General features: G+C 28.3%; 1 protein-coding gene across 2 annotated transcripts in view; it reads left to right on the top strand.

Annotated features, from left to right (window-relative positions):
* LOC136076839 (uncharacterized) overlaps nt 1-19,779 on the top strand; it is a 29,514-nt gene extending 9,735 nt beyond the window's left edge. The window contains exons 2-8 of one of the 2 annotated variants that reach the window (XM_065790413.1): nt 17,699-17,755; nt 17,888-17,949; nt 18,209-18,349; nt 18,535-18,599; nt 18,963-19,060; nt 19,202-19,280; nt 19,683-19,779. In XM_065790413.1, coding sequence (XP_065646485.1) covers nt 18,254-18,349; nt 18,535-18,599; nt 18,963-19,060; nt 19,202-19,254 — 312 coding nt within the window. In that variant the 5' untranslated portion in view covers nt 17,699-17,755; nt 17,888-17,949; nt 18,209-18,253 and the 3' untranslated portion in view covers nt 19,255-19,280; nt 19,683-19,779. The remainder of the gene's footprint in view (nt 1-17,698; nt 17,756-17,887; nt 17,950-18,208; nt 18,350-18,534; nt 18,600-18,962; nt 19,061-19,201; nt 19,281-19,682) is intronic. The other variant, XM_065790414.1, reaches the window with a different exon arrangement.
* Nucleotides 19,780-20,089: the final 310 nt, after the last annotated feature.

The raw sequence follows: 20,089 nt of genomic DNA, 5'->3' as shown, positions 1-20,089 counted from the left end.
TACGGCAGGAATAGGAAGATCTTCAACCATTTCTTCATTTTTACCGTTACTGCCATTATTAGGACATCGCGGGTATCTTCACCTTCTTGATCCATTGAGTCTTCTATTATGTCTATATATTATGATGATTAGGATAAGTTTCTCTACTTAAATACAATTTATAGATTTTAAAAACGTTGTAAATAAAAGGCTGAATTCTCGAGTCAAACATTTATCATACATTTTTACATTTCGTTATCGTTATTTCGTTATCGTTATCGTTATCGTTATTTCGTTATCGTTACATTATCGTTTACATTTATCATACATTTTTGCGATCTTAACTGCTTTAAACAATATATATATATATATATATATATATATATATATATATATATATATATATATATATATTTATATTTATATATATATATATACATATATATATATATATATATATATATATATATATATATATATATATATATATATATATATATATATATAATATATATATATATATATATATATATATATATATATATATATATATATATATATATATATATTGTTTAAAGCAGTAAAGATCGCAAAAATGTATGATAAATGTAAGCGTTTAACTCCGAAAATTCCGCCTTTAATCTTTTAGTCACATTTAATGTTTCGACGTGGGGGATAATGCAGTTCAACGATTTAAGTGTTGAAATTTTGTCATTTTAGATTATGCAAACTCCCAAAATTGTATAACTCAGTTTTAGTGTGATACTAACACTTACCTTTCGCATTGATAATTTTAATTTAGCTGAAATGTTTATATTTCATATTGATTTATCTTTAAATATTTGTATTAAAACTCATAAGTTTAACCGTAATTTTAGGTTGAGTTTGTATTACTAATACGTGTGCATGTAACGCTAGCTCGAACGTGTTCGAGTTCGAACGTTCGAACTTTAAGCCAAAATTTCAACGTTCAGGTTCGAGATTTTTTCTCTTAAAAGTTCGAACTTTCAGATAAAATGCCTTTACGGTCATTTCGATAAATACAGCTGAAATATAAATAAAAATTAGTGTTTTAAAATTTGTTACATTTTTTGAAAACAATGTTTAACCTTTTTGATTTATTTGTAGCTATTTAAATTTTAGAAAAACAGTGTTTGTCCGACCACTCTAAAAATACAAACAGAATAACGTCACGTGTAAAACCATTGCAATTCAGAATGTGTCAGTTTTTTTCACGTTAAAAATTAAATGAACAGTAACCGTTTGACCACTGTTTATTTAGGTTTTGAAAAAAAATAAAAATTTAATAAAAAGTAAAAATAAAAAATGACTACTTTCAAAGAAGTCAGCATATTTAGAAGATCTGAGGTTTGGGATTATTTTAAATTTTCCTGGGGCTGCTTATTACTGGTGGTTCGGATTCTGGCTGACAAGCTCTTGTTCTTGAACTTGCTCTTTAATTCAGCTGTGTTACTGTTAGTCACTGAGTAATTGTTAGCATTGGATCAGAGTTGTGAACTCATTTACTTTTGTTATTTTTTCGCCTTTTTGGCGCCCTCACCCCAGAGTGGCGCCCGGGGCGACCGCCCCAACCGCCCATTCCTTGCTACGCCTCTGCAGCCTATTTAATACGTCTGTATTGCAGTCGATACGAGAAAACTTTTGACTAAAATTTTGTCTGTACTGCCGAAAGTGTTTGTTTTGGGCTTCAGCTGCCTCCTCGGATAACTGGCCGATAAGGAGGATTGCATGAGTTATTACTTCGGTACATGCATCAAAACATTATGCATGGTTGGAGACATGGGATACCAACCATATAGATTGATTTACAGTTTAGCAGTTTCATGAGCAAAAGCGTCGAATTTAACAGCATCAATTTTATATCCACTTGAAATGAATTCAAGAATAACGTGTAAACCTTTTCTCAAATCCAAGTTAACACAACTTATTTGTGAAGATAATTCCGGGTTTGAAAAAAATCTTCTTGACGTATTGCCGTCATTTGTATACCAAATTATGCTTTAGGTATATCTACTTGAAGCTCTAATTCTTCTTTGTAAGATGTTTTATTTTCTTCTTTGCTACTTTGACAATTTTTTTTCTCTCGTCTGATCGAGCATGCCACTTTTGTAAAGGTATTTTATAAGCTAAATGAAGAAGCCATTCAAAAAAAAGGATCCTTGAATGAAAATCGAGAGTCCAAATTAGATGGTTTCTGTATTGATTGGCTCTTTTTTAATCAATTTATTAAAATATTTCGATGTTTGTCCACAAATGTAGCACCCCATAGTTGATATAGAATCAGTTGCAGCGTTGTACAATTTACCATCTACCATTGTAAAAAACAAGGTATGCTTTATTTTTCCAATTTCATTGGGCAACCTTGTTTTCCTGAGAGTCCTTATTTGGTTTTTCGCATGCTCTATTTTGTCATTGTTATGTCTTTAGATTCACAAATGAAACGTATCCGAATGGGGCTGCAGAACCTTGGAGATAAGGTGACTAGGTTTTGCCATATAATATTTTCCTGTTAACCATCAATTTTAACAATCAAATTCTCAGAGAATGATTGTTAAAATTAAAGAACTTTGAAAAATATTAGCTTCACTGTCGGTGTTGTTTTGAAATTTTTGCTTAAATTTTGCTTGTTGCGATCCATCACAGCCCCATTTTGATACTAAAACCATACTTTTTTGTTCTTCAATTTTTTACAACCTCTGAGACATATTTCTATAAGCGTAATATAGTGTTGTCAAGTAATGCTTGTGGTTGAATTTCAGCTGTTGTTTCGGTTACTTGTATCGATTACTTATTAGGGTATCATTCTTTTTTGGCTTGTTGTATTATTGAGTAGCAGGGGTAGACATTCTTGTTTCTACTTTAAATAAGTTCCCACTGTTTTCTAGTAAAATCGCCTTCTACAATCAGTGCCAGTGCCGCTTGAGGTGTCAATTTATTGACAATTACTTTTTTAAAAGCAGAGTTAAATGCTTTTCGGTATTTCTTTGCTCTGGTAGGCGTGGCAGTAATTTCTTTTATAAATTTTGAAACATCAGTATTTCCTGAAGTGTGCTGGCTCATTCTGGCTACAAACGTCAACTCATCAACAGATACCTGTTTGCGCAAATCCATAGTTTTTCGACGCTTGCTGCAATCACTTAGTTCTATAAATAATTTTGATGGTCGTCCAGGTTTTTGTCGAATGTTTATTGACCAATAAGGTAGCTCGATGTTTGATTTGAGCCATTGTTTATTGTTTTTCATAAAACTTCCTTGTTTATAACTTACAGCTATCCATCTTTTCTTGAAATTGCTCTTAAAGAATTTTAAAATTTTTGTGATGGTACTTATGATGGTACTTTTTTGATCTATTCGATATTTCATAACTGTTATAAGGTTTTACCTTTACAATCTTTCATTATTTCATATAACTCTCTTCTAGTGAACAACTTTTTGACTTCTGTCGAATCTACATAATAAATAATAAAATAAGTAATACATAGTGGTGTGTCCTTAATGAACGACGAATAAAATATATTCTTTTGTTTGAGATTTTATAGTTTAATAGTTTAATATATTAGATACATTTTCAGATTTACGTAGTTTGGTTAGGTTTGTACAAAAATATTTAAAAGTTAGACAACAAGATTTTATTTTACAGCTATTTCTAGACTTTTTACGAGAGACTTTTTTTATTTTTGAAGCGTTAAAATAAAAAGTGGCGGACGTTGGCGGATAATTTTACAAAAGTATCTGATTGTTTACAGCCTATAGTTATTGCTCGTAAAAAAATTATAACTCGACAAGACCATACTTGTTAACAAAAACATTATTGTCTTATAATTTTATATGAAAATTAAAACTCAAATAGTCCATCATAAAAACGCTTTATATAATGCACAATAACGACAGAAACTTAATGTAATTTTATTTTAAAATATAGGTCATACCTTCCTTTGCCATAACTTGCCGTTTATTTTTTCAAAACTGAACAATATTTAATAATAGCTGCAATAGCAAATGTCACAAATTTTTTTTCCCACGAAATTTCAAATAACAACGCCATGTTCTGAACAAAAATACGACGAAAGGAAAAATCGAGAAGAATTTTCTGTTACATAATCAAATGAAGCAATTATCTAGCTTGAAAATAATAAAGTTAATAAGATTTTTATGCGAACTTGATTTTTTGACTTTTTTAGCGATTTTGTCAGACAAATACTCCACTGTGCGACGTTCGTTTAACAACTTCTTTTGAAGTTGTTAAACGATTTTATTTTCTAACGAATATTTAAATTGGTAGTGTTCGTTTTACGAGTAGTACTATTCTTTATTACTATTCGCTTTATTTATAACAATTATTACTATTCGCTTATCGATTTGTACTATTCGTTAAACTTTTATACTGATGTTTAAAGTTTTTGTGTACCGATGAATAAATTAGCAGCTATTCGCTTTTGCTTAAAAAAGCGTCAGTGCTTATTCTCCTCAGAAGTTATATTATAGTTTCATAGAATAAGTGCATCAATGCGTACATAAATTAACTAATATAGTCGTATTCACATTGACTCAAATTAGAGATGCATGTCAAATAATATACATTAATAGCAGAAATTTTTAAATCTTTTTCCTAAAATCAATTTTCTCAATTACTACTGATTAAGAAACAAAAAAAAAAGTATTTTAAAATTGATTTTAACCGTAACTGATTTAAAAACTCTGTGCGCGAACTCGTTATTTTAAAATGCTAAAAACGTTCGAGAATCTGTTGCTGCAATAAATTTTTAAAAGGCATGACCTTTTTAAACAAATGTATAAGTAAAAAAAAAAAAAGCAAAAAATTTACATAGGGCTGAGACAATACCTTACAAACACTGCTTTGGCTAAAGGGTCAAACAATTTCCCCTCCCCCAAACATTTTATTAAGGCGCCAAAACTCTGAAAATGACCTCTAAGTTTAGACAACGACCCCTAAGTTTGTAATAAGTCGCCAAAGTTCACCGATCAACTGGTAACTGCATTGAATACTGCAGCGTGGCTAGTCTCCCTGCTTACGAACTACGTATGAAGATTTTTGTAATTTGGGGTAGGGTTATTGCTAGTAGAATTCTAAATTTTCATTCTTAAACCATTTTCATTTTAAATTAAAAATTATATCATGGAATTAAATATAGATTAAACACTAAATTATTTTATTACAAAAAAGCACAAAAACAGATCAAAGTTTATTACAGTGTCTCAGATATTTGGCCTCTAAGTTTATGGTGTTTCATTGAAGTAATGTTTTAATTTTGCCAAACGACCTTTCACATACTTCATTGAAATCAATGTCTTTTTTTCACTTTCCAAATATTACAGTGACTTCCCAAACATTTTCCCTTAGATTTACTGAATATAATAATAATGTTTTTAGTTTATTTATTAGTTGAAGCCTAGAATTTAATTTTTTGTATGCAACCAATTTTGTAATATTTGTTTATGTGATCAATATCTAATCAGTTACTTTGATTCCGCCAATTGGCTGTTATGAACTACGGTGATTCGTTTTTGGTTCAAAACGTAACACTGTTTTGGTTTAACTCTTACAGATATTAAATATTAGAAAGACATTACTATTATTTTAGAAACATCTAATTGATGTTGAAGAAACACATAATGGGACCCAAAAATAGCATGATATATATTTAGCAGAGTTTCTAGATTTACATGATGGCGGACTTTGGCTAGCATTCCATTAGATATGCTAAGTTTCATTGCTTATTCATTCAGATGGCCTTGAAAAGAGAGATTAGAATCAATTGTAATCCCAAGATAACTAAAAAATAATTTTAAAGTTAAATAAAATTTCTCTATCATGTTATTTACATATTTTGTAACAACTATTTTAAGATCATTTTAGAAAAAAAAATTTATTAGGAAAATAATAACTTTTATAGAATAAAAAAACCATATAAATAATTACATATATGTTCTTTTCTCATCTATAAATCACAGTTTCATTTAGATAATAAAATGAATAAACAAAGCAAAACACGCTACGACTTAAATGAAGCTATTCAATATATTTTGTTCAGAGTCAGAGTTCAAAGTCTGAGCTTTCAGATTTGGAACATAGTAATGATAAAGAGGACGATAATAATCTATTTGTGGTTACCCGTATAAATGATAAGATAAGTATATGTGAAGAAGAGCAATGTATGACGGCAGATATTCTTTTGGAAGATGAAATTAAAATTGAATTTACAACTCCAGAGAAGCCAAATACAAAAGAGCAAACTTCTTTATCCACATCACCAAAGCCAATAACTCATAATTTTAAATGAGGTAATAAAAGACCATCTATAAGAGACTCTACTTTTTCTGGTTGTGAATTTAGTCTACCGCCTAACAATGTTGATACTTGATGTATTTCCAAATGTTTTGGAAAGATACTTTTTTACCGTAATTGCCGAACAAACCAATCTTTACAGTGTTCAAATATCTTCTAAATCTGTTAATGTAACAGAAACTGAATTCAAGCAGTTTATTGCAATGCAAATGTACATGTTATATGTACATGAAATTTACCTATTATATGTATTGGTTAGCGGAGACGCGATATCCTGAAATAGCTGATCTCATGTCTTTGTCTGGATATAAAAAAATAAGAAAATTTTTACATGCAGCTGATAACTCAAGACTTAATGATCCAGTTAATAAACATAAAATAATTTATGTTGCACCTGTACTAGATCATGTTCGTCAAAATTGTTTTTCTATAGATCCAGAAAATGGGCACTCTATTGACGAGCAAATAATTCCAGCTAAAACTCGTTATAATGGAATAAAGCAATACAACCCTAAAAAAGCCAGTGAAGTGGGGTTTCAAAAACTTTGTTCGTAGTGGAATTTCAGTAATTATATTTGACTTTTTCTTATGTACTGGTGCTGCAGCAATTGGCTCTGAAAAATGAAACGGCTCATATGTTGTGAAACGATTAATAGAACCCTTACCAAAAAATCAAAACTTTAAGCTCTGCTTTGATAATTGGTTTTGCAGTCTAGATTTATGTTTACATTTCTTATAACATCAACAATTAGAAATGATAGAATGCAAGGGTGTTGTTTACCAACTGAAAGTGAATTGAGAAAAAAAGGAAGAGGAAGCCATAGATATAAATGTGATATTAATTCAGGAATAATAATCAACAGGTACGATAATAGATGTGTCAATTTATGCTCAACATATCGTGATCCAGATTAAATATCAGATGTTAAAAGTTGGAATCGCACTGAAAAAAACTTTGTCAACATAAATTCTCCATCAGTAGTAAAATAATACAACCATGCATGGGAGGTGTAGATTCATGTGACATGTCAATTTCACTTTATCGCACTAATATTAAAACCAAGCGGTGGTACATTAAAATATTGTTTCACTGCATTGACATTTGTAAAGTTAATGGTTGGTTGATTTACAGGCGTCATTGCAATCAATTAAATATTGCTAAAATGAAAACAGCTGACATTACTTCAGTTTACAACACAAATTACATCTAGCTTGTCTTATGCAGAGAAACCCCTAGTGGCAGTTGGCAGACAATCTAAAAGAAAATTGTATAAAGATGTGAAACCACAAAAACGAAAGAACTCAATTCCTTTACCAAATAAAGCTATTCAGCTTGATTGTTTAAATCATTGGCCTGAACATCGTGAGAAAAAACTTGATTGTCGCCTATGTAAGGTTAGAAACAGCAGAATTTTTTGCAAAAAATACAACATTTTTTTATGTTTAAATAAAAAAACAATTGTTTTTCTTCTTTTCATGTAAAGTAATTGTTTTGATTTGTTTAAGGTTTCTTTATTCAAATATAATTTTTTTTGTGATTTTTCCTTAATGGTTCATGACCGCCAAATGGCGGTTTATTGCCATTTGAAAACTGCTAATGGTTGCAAAAAAAAGTTTTTGATTTGCAATTAATGATATAAAACTATGCTTTTTGCCAAAGGAATATTGTTTTACTCAATGTCTTCACATAGTGAGCAATAAAGGGTTAAAAATGAAAATTTAGACAATCTTTATTTTCTGGCTCTGTACCTGACGTTTAGAAAAAATCTAACATTACTCCCATCTTTAAGAAAGGGAACAAACTTAAGGCTCATAATTATCGACTAGACTCTCTCACCTCAATGCCGTCCAAAGTAATGGTAAGAATGGGTCACAAACGTATTATGGCGCATTGCGTAGAAAGTAATCTAATATCCAAGCATCAACACGGTTTTCTTTGTAAAAAAGGATGTCTGACTAACCTCCTTGAAGCTCGCGATATATTTTCTGAGACTATACACCAAGGTTACAATGCTGATATTATCTACACCGATTTTTGCTAAGGCATTCGATAAAGTCCACACAAACGTCTCCAACATAAACTGAAAACATGCGGCATTCACAACAAACTGCTACTTTGGATCGAAATGTGGCTAAAAGATCATAAGTAACGAAGAAAAACAAGTTTCTGAGTGGAAGAACGTCACAAGCGCAGTTACTCAATCTTCTGTCTTAGGGCCACTACTTTCATTTTTTTTATAAAAGATCTTTGTGATAGTATCGTTTACAAGATATTTCTATACGTTGATAACAGCAAAACTATTGGGATCATAAAGCCAGAATCAGACATCACAACGCTTCAGGCAGAGATTGATAACGCAGTTACATGGTAAATTACTTGGCTCATGCACTTTAAAATAAATAAATGTAAGGTGATGCATGCAGGTAGTCCAAAAAATCGTATATCATCTGAGTATTCCATGGAAACCGCCGATGGCATGCGTCACACAATTACAACTACAACTATTGAAAGCTTGAAAGTTGAGAAAGCAGGATCCACAGCAAATCGCATGTTGTGGAACTTTGTGGCGCACACTCTATATAATTTATATCCAGCGACATCTAGGATTTCTGTTTCCAGATACGACCTGGTCCCCGTATCTAGAAACAGACATTAAGTTGCTTGAGGATGTTCAAAACCGCTTCAGTAAGACAATATCATCTATCAGCTATTTTGTTAAAATAAAGCGTCTGCAAATACTCAAACTTACAGCCCTTAAAGAACGTCGTTTACGTGGAGATATAATCCAACAATTCAAGATTTTCAACAACATTGGTGAAGTTAATTTTTGGGCTCACAGCACCAACTAATTGAGCGTGAGGTGCGTAACCTGCACGGCCATGACAAGCGGCTCAACCGTCAACTAGTAAGGAGAGATCAAACTCACAAACAGAGTTGCGGTCCATTGGAACTCTCTCACACAGCACACTGTAAACGCTCCAACTTTGAATACATTTAAATATTGTATTTCGATATGATAAACTGTTAAATCAACTGTTAAATATATATATATATATATATATATATATATATATATATATATATATATATATATATATATATATATATATATATATATATTTATATATATATATATATATATATATATATATATATATAAATATATACATATATAAATATATATATATATATATATATATATATATATATATATATATATATATATATATATATATATATATATATATATATATATATATATATATACAAATATATATATATAGATAAATATGTACTTATTTATTATTGTTACGTCATTATTTTCAGTTAAAATGTATATATTTAACAGTTGATTTAACAGTTTATCATATCGAAATACAATCTTTAAATGTATTTAAAGTTGGAGCGTTTACAGTGTGCTGTGTGAGAGAGTTCCAATCAACCGCAACTCTGTTTGTAAGTTTGATCTCTCCTCACTAGTTGACGGTTGAGCCGCTTGTCATGGCTCAACCGTCAATACAAATACATATATATATATATAAATATATATATATATATATATATAAATATATATATATATATATATAAATATATATATATATATATATATATATATATATATATATATGTATAAATATATATATATATATATATATATATATATATATATATATATACAAATACATATATATATATATATATATATATATATATATATATATATATATATATATATATATATATATAAATATATATATATATATATATATATATATATATATATATATATATATATATATATAACACGTGTGAGGAAAAACTAGTTACACAAAAATCAAAGCCTTGTATTTTTAAAGAAATAAAAGCAAAATTTTTTTAAATATTTTTTTTAAGTTAATACAATACTTATTTTAACAATATTATTTTTTATAAACCGAATTTTGGGTGTATCATCCACCCTCATACACATTTTGAGCCAATACTCCCCAAAAGTCTTCAATTTGCCGGGCTTTGATGACATTAGGAGGGTTCATATCGACCGGCACGAACTTGATATTATCAATCATCCAGGAAATGGTCTCATTAGGCCTATAAGCACTAGCTAAATCTGGCCAAAAATGTAATTTGGGTTTTGATAATACTTATCGATGAATAATATAAGTCGTTCCTCTAAGCATTATTTGATATAAATGCTTGATTAACTTGCAGCCGATGTTGTTGACTAAAAGAGTGGTTTTTACATTCCACGCTCAGATAGTGCTATCCAAACAAGAATTTTTTTAAAAATTTTTCTTTCTCTGCAAAACGAACATTATCTGGACATTTGTCTTTGTCATCCGTGTAATATCCAGCATTTCCAAGCATTTCATCGCCACCGAAGCAAAAGTATTTTTCGTCGACTAAAATTAAAACACTCCGTTCTTTATAGACGTGATTTAAGAGTTTTCGGCTTCTTTTTGGTGCCCTTAGACGTTGTCCATCATTGTATTCGGATATTTTTTTAAGTTTACGGTGCTTAATGCTCATTTTGGCCAATGGTGTACAAATCGTCTTTTGATCGACGTTGAATTTACGTGCAAGTTTTCTTTGACTTACACCTTTTCAATTATTGGTCAACCTGCGAAGCTTTGCTTTTTTTTGTCGAGTCCACGATGATGGGCGTCCAGAATTTATATACATATATATTTGGCGTATAAATGAACATGAGAAGATTTTTCCTTTGCTTAGTAAAAAAACGCCACAACATTTTAAACGAAAAACTAGGAAGTAAAACTTCTGCAGATGTCATAATGCGTGCTGATAAGTGCTGATGTAAAGATTAATAACATATCTATTAGATCATCCCCAAATGACCATGGTATTAACTACAGAACATTAACACGTTATTGTAAAAATATCTCATGATTACATAACAAAAAATCAAGAGCCTACCTGCATGAATATTGGACTAAGTAAATGACTGATATTGCAAGACACAATAGAAAAAGAACTGGTAACCAACTCGTTGCAAGCAGCAGAAATTTAATTTGGTCTAACTCCATAAAAGTCACAAACTTACATTCCAGCTTGCAATTAATTCTTGGATTGTAGAAGAGCAAGATGGTAAAGATTGGCTTACTGTATATATAAAGTGCCATTTAAATATTTTTTTAAGGTAACCTGAAGCTACTATATTAAGTCGAACAACCAGTTTCAAAAAGCAGAATATTGCACCAACTTGCAACATACCTGCATAATTACTCCTATCCACCAAATAACATTTGGGCCATGAACAAAACAGCAGTAACTACTTTACAAAAATCTAAAAAAATTATTTCCAAGAAAGGATTAAACAAGTAGGAGCTATCAGATCAGCTGAAAGAAGAACACTTGTAACTTTAGCATGCACACAAAATACTATTGGAAATAACGTTCCACCATTTTTTATTCTTTCCTTGTACAAACGTTAAAGATCTTGTCTTAATAGGAAGAAAGAAAACTTTGTAAGATTGAAACCGATGTATAAGGCTGTTTATGGTCTTCTCAAAAGCGATATAAATACTGGCATGACTTCATGGTTGGTAACAAATCCTCGAAACACGTTACATTATATGATATTCCAAAAATCGTAGGCGTTGCATTTCCACAGGCTGTTTCTCCCAAGAATATTTTGAGCGGTTTTGCCGCAACTGGTATTTACCCGTAATTTCTGATATTTTTACTGATGTTGATCCCCAAATCACATGCAGACTTAAATAAAGATATTTTCCAACCGTATTCAGTTCAAATAGAACCACTGAATAAAAGGTTTAAAGAGTCTGGTTAAAATATCAGCTAATCATCTAGACAGAAGTGTAAAAGATCCACTTTTATCAAGCAAAATCTCGATTATGACTCAACCACTCCATTAGTTTTTTGAAAATTAAATTATACAAACTGAAAGTTTTAGGCCTCTGCTTAAAGCAAGTCAAATGTTAGCATCAAATAGAGGTAGAAAAAAGCGTTTAACAATGATTCTAACTGACTTACCTGTCAAAGCATAAGTAACAAATGATAAAAACTAGTGAGACTAAAAATCATAAACCTAAATAATAAGAGCGGAAGTAAACAAAAAATTGTTAAAGCCAAACTTTGCTAAAAAAGCACATTGACAGTCTTGAATTCATCTGAAGGTAAAGAGTACTTATGCATTTACTGTTTTTTAATCATTTGCTAACAGCAGATCAAGAGAACAATGAATTCAATGTTAGTTTTGCAAAATAACGGGTAGTAACTAAGTTTTGGCTCAAATATAAAAGTGCACATAGTTTTATTATTACACACTATATACATTGTAAACTACTCAAAATAAAGAATTTAATCGAAAAGTTTAAAACAATTTTTTACTACTTTCTTTTTTTTTCAATTTACTGGAAACGGCAATGTACGAGACTATAAAAAATAAATTGTACAAATTCATTGTTCAGAATCCTGAAATAGAATTAAATTAAATTGCAAAGCAGTTCATCTTGCCCCAAAACGTAGTATATATCGTTGGATTAAACAAGTAAAAAAATATGGTATATTAAAAAGAAAAATTGCCAATAAAAATAGCAACAAAAATAACATTAGAAAACTAAAAAATATGTTCAATCATAGATCAGGACGTTCTCAAACAGCAGCCGCTAGAAAATTTAGATGTTCTCAACCGTATAATAACAAGTTGTTAAAAATGCGTACTAACATCAAGTATAGAAAAGAAACTAAAAAACCACTTCGAACTAAACAACAAAAAAGCTAGCTCGACCCTAATGCAGATAAATTACACTGCCCAACAGTGATTTTGTTTCGGAACCAAAATTAGTTGTTTCTTATGTATTTCTACTAGCTGAATTCAAAAATGACATTGAAGATGACATATTAGCACTAGTTTGAGAAATAAAAGCAAAAATTTTTTCTCAGGGGTACAATTTTTTATTTTTTGAAAAAGTATTTTTGTTTTGTTTTTGATTATCCATAATGTTTTATTCATGTTTAAAACTTGTGATATTAGTTTTGTGTGTTTGCTAAAGTTTCTGGTCTAATCTTTTCTATTAATTTTGTCAAATCAACATGTCAAGAAAGTGTTTAAATTTTTGTTACGTTTGTCGTAAAATAATATTTTCATCACAGAAAAGAACTATCCTAAACTTGTGAAAAATAAAACCGTGTCCCACATGGGCTCCATGTGGATTTCGTGTGGGATTCATGGGATTTACATGAGATGGATTTTCCCGTGTGGTATCCGCATAGAATATTGTTACTTCAAACCCATATGGGTATTCCCACATGGGTTACATGTGGGAACCATATGTTATTTATTCACATGGGAAATTCCACGTTGGTTTTTTGTGGGATTTATATGAGATTTTATTTGAAGGCTGGAAACTAAAAAATACGCAGCGAGATTATACTCAGCTTATTTTAAATAATTAAGTTTTATGTGTAAAAATATTTGAAATTAATTGTGAAAAATGGCAAGAAAGTATGTAATTACCACAAATAATTTGTTTCTGTCTTAAAAGAAATAAGAGTTTTTGTGGAAATAGACGTATTATTATAATAATATAATAGTTATTTGAATACAGCTCTTGATTATTTTATCTGCATACAATTATCTGATACAGATTTAAGTGTTGTTAAAATTTATGGATTCAGTTTTCTAAAAAAAAAACTGTATAGAAAGTCACATAAATTCACCTTTCTCTTTAATTAAAACGAGAAAAAGGGAGGGAGGTGATTCTATAAATTTTTGGTAGGCTCTAAAACTCTTAACTTAGGATTTCATAAGGTCTTTAAGACCAAAGAGACTTATGGACTACATTGAGAAACAAAACCAGGAGATTTACAAAAAAAATTTAATTTTTAAGTACAATAGTGTTATTAATAATAAAAAGTTTGGGTTCCAGGTTTTTAAAGTAATATGATCTAAAGTTATAAGTAAATGCAATATAAAAGTAAAGTAATATGGTTTAAAATGCATATAGTTATACAAATAGCCCCCGATAGTTATACATACAATTTATTATATAAACTTACTTATAAGGTTATGGTTGAACAAATTTGTAAGGTTGATTATTAATGTATCTTAAATGTAATACATGTCATATAAAACAACAATAAAATAAATACTCTTTTTTCTTTTACTCTTTTTAAATGTTCTTAAATAATAAGTCAGCTGTTTTATAGTGTGATGTTTTACTTGTTATTTGATAGGAGATAATATGCCTTTCGACTGCTCTGCAGTTTTACCTTCTATATCTCAAGTTGACAATACCACAGTTGATTTTACAAATGAGGCAACTCACCATAAAAATACGGAAAATATTTTAAAGAATTTTAATTTTTCCAATGATCAAGATTTTTTCCAAACTTTAGACAACTTAAGTCAAGATGATGACCAAAATTCTCACTTAAAATACTTAGATCAGCTTTAATTACAAGACAAACTTGTTTTATGGTGTGTACAGTATAATGTATCAAAAAAAAGCATTTTCGGCTTTGTTAACAATCGTTGGTTCTGACAAAATTTTACCCATTTGCGATGCTACGTAGCAAAATTAAATGTTCCAATAGAAGTAGTACCAATGCAAACAAATTACACAATTACTTTGGAATTCAAGATAATGTTGAAAATAGAATCGATGCTGGGCTAAATGTTGAAGTTATTCCTGAAGGATTTTAGTATCAAAAAGTAAAACAGGAAATTAATGTTGATGGTGGAGAAACTCTTGTTTCAGTTGTTCTGTTTTGATATTCTAGCAAGATTTTTGCATACAAAATAAAAATAGCTTTAATTGCATATTGTTGCTATAAGTAGCTATTATGATGGATGAAATTCTAATGATACACAGGAAGTATCAATTAAAAGTATCATGTTTTTGTTTGTGCAGATGCTTTTCGTATGATAATAAAAAACTTTCATTGTTAAGCTCAAGGAAAATAAAAAGTTGAAAAAAAGGTTCAATTTTATTTTTTGTTGGAACGTTGACAGGTAAAAATATGGTTCTCGAATCTATTAGTTCATTGGCCGGTTCTGCAACTAGAAATATTTACGTTTAAGTACTCATCTACTTCTTAACCCTAACTCTGACTTACTTAGCTAGAGTCTGCATATTTTAAACTAAATGTCTTTGCATTTAAATATGTCAATCTTCTTAATAAATGCTTCAACTTTTAAAGAAGTAAGTTTTCTTAGTAAGATAGGAGGTTGTTTAAAAGCAAATACCGTATGAATGTTAGAAAAAACATTTTTGACTCTTTCATTATAAGATATTTTGAGTAAAAGGTTAGCTTCTGAGATTAAAGGTTAACAATTGAGATTGCTTGAGAATGTTGTCACTAAAGGAAATATTTCTTCAGACTTCTTTTTTGGTGCTGGTCTTTGTAGTTTTGCATCATGGAATGCTTTATCTATAATTACAGGGTATTCACAATCTTTCAAACATAAGCTTAATTCTGACGAAGAGTTCTTAGACGATGTTTTTCAATAGTTTTAGACTAGTTTTTAAACGAAGTTGTTTAATTGCGTAATTAGATGTAAAAACAATTATTCTTTTAGCTGAATTATAAGGAATACTCTTTTCGATGTAAAATGGATCAAGGCTGTTATAGTTTAAGTAGCCATGAGTGTTAGTTTCTTTACAATAAATGTCTGTTTGAATTTTTTTGCAATTATTAAGAGTAACTGCGATGTCTTCAAAGTTAATTACACTGTAGATGTAATCATTTTTAGAAAACTCTTTGCCAAAATCGGTTGTGAAACTAATTTAATCATTTAATTCAGTAAGAGAAATTTTAAAATTTATGATGTCAAGATGTTTTGACAAGATTATAAAACCATCATCAATATATCTAAGATAAAATTTCTTTATATCATCTACTTAACGGTTTGAAAAATACTGAGGTAAGATTTTTTGAAAAAGCTTAGTCTCTTCTAGAAACCCGATAGTAAGACAAGCATAATCTGGTGCGAAAGCTGTACCCATGGCTGTGCCAGTTCTTTAGTGAAATAGTTATTTATCGAATACGAAATTTTTGTTATTTAAAATAAAAGATGTTGAATTAATTATGAATTCAGGTTTAAATCTTTTATCTATCAATTCTTTATATTTAAATATCCAGAACTTTAGGGCCTTTAAATCAAGATAATGTGGAATGCTTGTTTAAAGGTTAACAATGTCGCATGTCATTATACAACTTACTGATTCAAACTTTCTTGGAATTTTTCTGAGGAAATCCTAGTCATCTTTAATGAAAGATTTTTGTTTCTTTACAACCGGTGATAAAATATATATGTAAAAACTGGCTCAATTGAGATGTTTGCGAAGTTATTCGGGTAATAATTGGTCTACCTTTAAAATCCTATGGTGGTTTCATTTCATTAAATAAAGAGTCTTTTACCTTATTAACAATTTCTTGACATTTGTAAGTTTTAGGAATTACATAGAAATTACTAAATTTCCATTTAAAGTTTGTGATATATTTTATCTTATTAGTTGTGAGGTATTTATATTTGTTTATCGATTAAATAAGATTGCTAAAAATATATCATCGGATTTAAAACTTATTGTATTTTCTTTTCTCTAACATCTTGCTACAATACCAAAACAGCACTAAATATAATTTTAAATTTTTTGAAAAAAAAAGATTTACCTTTGTTTACTGGTTTGACTATCTTTTGTTTTATATATATATATATATATATATATATATATATGTATATATATATATATATATATATATATATATATATATATATATATATATATATATATATATATATATATATATATATATATATATATATGTATATATATATATATATATATAAAGCAAAAGATAGTCAAACCATGGAATGATTATATATATATATATATATATATATATATATATATATATATATATATATATATATATATATATATATATATATATATTATATATATGAGAATATATATATATATATATATATATATATGAGAATATATATATATATATATATATATATATATATATATATATATATATATATATATATATATATATATGTATATATATATATATATATATATATATATATATATATATATATATATATATATATATATATATATAGATTTAATGTACTTGTAATCAATCAGTTTGGTATAAAATCAAAACTGGTTGATAAAACAGTAATGAGGATGGCAGTTGGTGGAACTTTTTGTCTGATTTCACTAATTCACAATATTTATTATGTCTTTTAAACAGATTTAAACAGATTCAGAAACTGCGATCTTAGTTAAAAACAACTTTTTTTTTCTTTTCTGAAATCTCTAATTAGTATGTTTTTTGTAAGTCCAGGTTTAATGTGAATAGTTAAAGAAACTTTATAGACAAATTTTTTACAGAAGGAAAGCTCAGCAATTGCTCTAAAGCCAAGCCGAAAGAAAAATAAAAGGATAATAGTATGTCAATGCAGATTAATTTGCGACTTTTTATTTGTTTACCTGTTAAGTAAAATTTTCTATACCACCTTGTAAACTTTTTCTTTCCCACATGTTTAAATAACTGTTTAGAGTCTAGATTATTTTTTCTAGGTTTCAAGTCTGCCTCCTTCTAAAGGCTCCTGATTCATCGCAAGAATTTGCTGATATAAAAAGTAAGTTTGGGAAAATATTAAGGCGACTATTTGTAAATAAAAGTAAATAAAAAAGCAAATAAAATAACAAATATTGTATTTTTGGGGATTATTATCATTAAAAACTGTTTATGAATAAAAATGTCGGTGTATGTAAACATAGTTACAATCTTACAACTAATAGCATTGTTTATTTTATGAGATAAATGATAAGTTTAAAGTAAAACCTTTTTCCACATATATGTTATTGTTTAAAGAAACGCAACATTTTATTCTTAAGGAGTTGGCAGAAATAAAAGTTATTTTAAAGGAGGTAGTAGAAGTAATGTATCATGCAAGGGGGATGAAGCTTCTAGAATCAATGGATGAAGTGGTTTCTCTTGATAATAAATTAAATGACAAAACAGAATTTAATAAATTGGTATTAACTATATATCTTACTTGAAAATAAGTTTCCGTTTGGCTTATTTGGTGTTTTTAATTTCTAATGAAAAATATATGTAATGGATATATATAATGTAATATATGTAATAATGTAGTGTCACAAATGTGGATTTATGCTAAGTAGCTCTGCTGTTAATATTACCTTTTGTTACATTTTTTTAGCTTGATAATTTAAAAAAGGTTGATGGCAGGAATCCAAGAGAGCATGTGTACGTGATAATGAAAAAGTAAATGATATTATTTGTAATTAATCATTAATTAATTTAAAACTAAATTTAAATGGAGCATACAAAATTTTATTTCGACTATTTTTTTTTATGCATTTACTTATAACATAACGATTTGAGAAACATTTTATTGTTTATGTTTAAGTTTGTATGTTGTTTGTACATGCAAAAAAAAAAAAAAATTTGTTCTGAATTTCTTATTTAAGTTTAACACTTATAAATTTGATAATATATATGCATTAATTTATTCCAATATATGTCAGTTTATTTTATAAATTTAAATATGTAACTCCATTGATATATTCAAATATATGTCAATTTATTTTTAAATTTAATTTGTCCCGTTTAAATTTAATTTGTCAGATTATTTTTCAACCAACTACAATGGAAACTAAATCGAAGAGGTAATGGGGAAAAGATAAGTCTAGTAAAACATGTAAATATATGGAGTACTTTACTAGGTATAGTTTTAATAATATATACATCACTATCTGTATTAAAAATATACTCCTAGGCTCGTTTTTGTGTAATACTAGTATTTTTACATTCATCATTATGCTTGAGTTACCTAAATAAGTTATTAAATATTTTCATTTTGACAGATTCCTTTGATTGTAGTGGTGGTTCCGTTAAAGATATGGAAATATCCATGTAGCCAGAAAAGAAAAGCGTGTAATAAAGGTAAACATGTAAAACATTTTCAAATTTATCCATTAAAATAAAATTTATTTATTACACAAACATTTTTAAAATGTAACAAAAACACACAAATTTTGCTGATGCAGTTATATATTTAACTCACTACAACTTTTCGCATAAACACATTAAATTACACATTTAAATTAAAATTAACTGTTGCTTGTGAATAAGATAAGCTTTTTTCATAATAAATTTGGTCACTGTGCAACAGAAAATTTTGTCATATCTCCTATCTTTGATTTATGTTTTTTGAAATTTGCAGAAAGCCAAGCAAAAATTTATATATATTTCATGTTAACAGATTATTGAAAAGTCTATATGCTTTTTAAAGCATCAGTGTGTTTATTTACCATGTTTTTATTATTACATTATTTTACATTTTAGATATCGATGACGTGGAACAGTGAGTTGGCGAACTCGATACATAATTATATTATATTGTATAATTCTTAAATTTATAAATAAGTTTAACAAATTTGAACCTAATGGATTCTTTACTTGCCGAATATTTTTAACTTAATTCAACTTAATTGGACAAAAAATATCTAAAATGCATCTAATATACATCCAAAAGCTAGTCTAAAAGACGCCTTAATATACGTCGTGAATGAACGCAAAATAGATATCTATCTTATAGATGCTTTTTATATGCTTTTCATTCGATACCAAATAAAAATAATATTTTAAAGATGCATTGATTTAGATTCATAAAAGATGTGAAATATACAACTTAAGGATGTATATTAGATGTGGAAAAAAAGCTAATAATATCTATGGAAAATGTTTGATGG

Source organism: Hydra vulgaris, chromosome 02, assembly GCF_038396675.1.
Source record: "Hydra vulgaris chromosome 02, alternate assembly HydraT2T_AEP".
In the NCBI taxonomy this organism is placed as follows: Eukaryota; Metazoa; Cnidaria; class Hydrozoa; order Anthoathecata; family Hydridae; genus Hydra; species Hydra vulgaris.
Note: the sequence above shows the minus strand (reverse complement) of the source record. Positions and strands in the feature narration are given on the sequence as shown.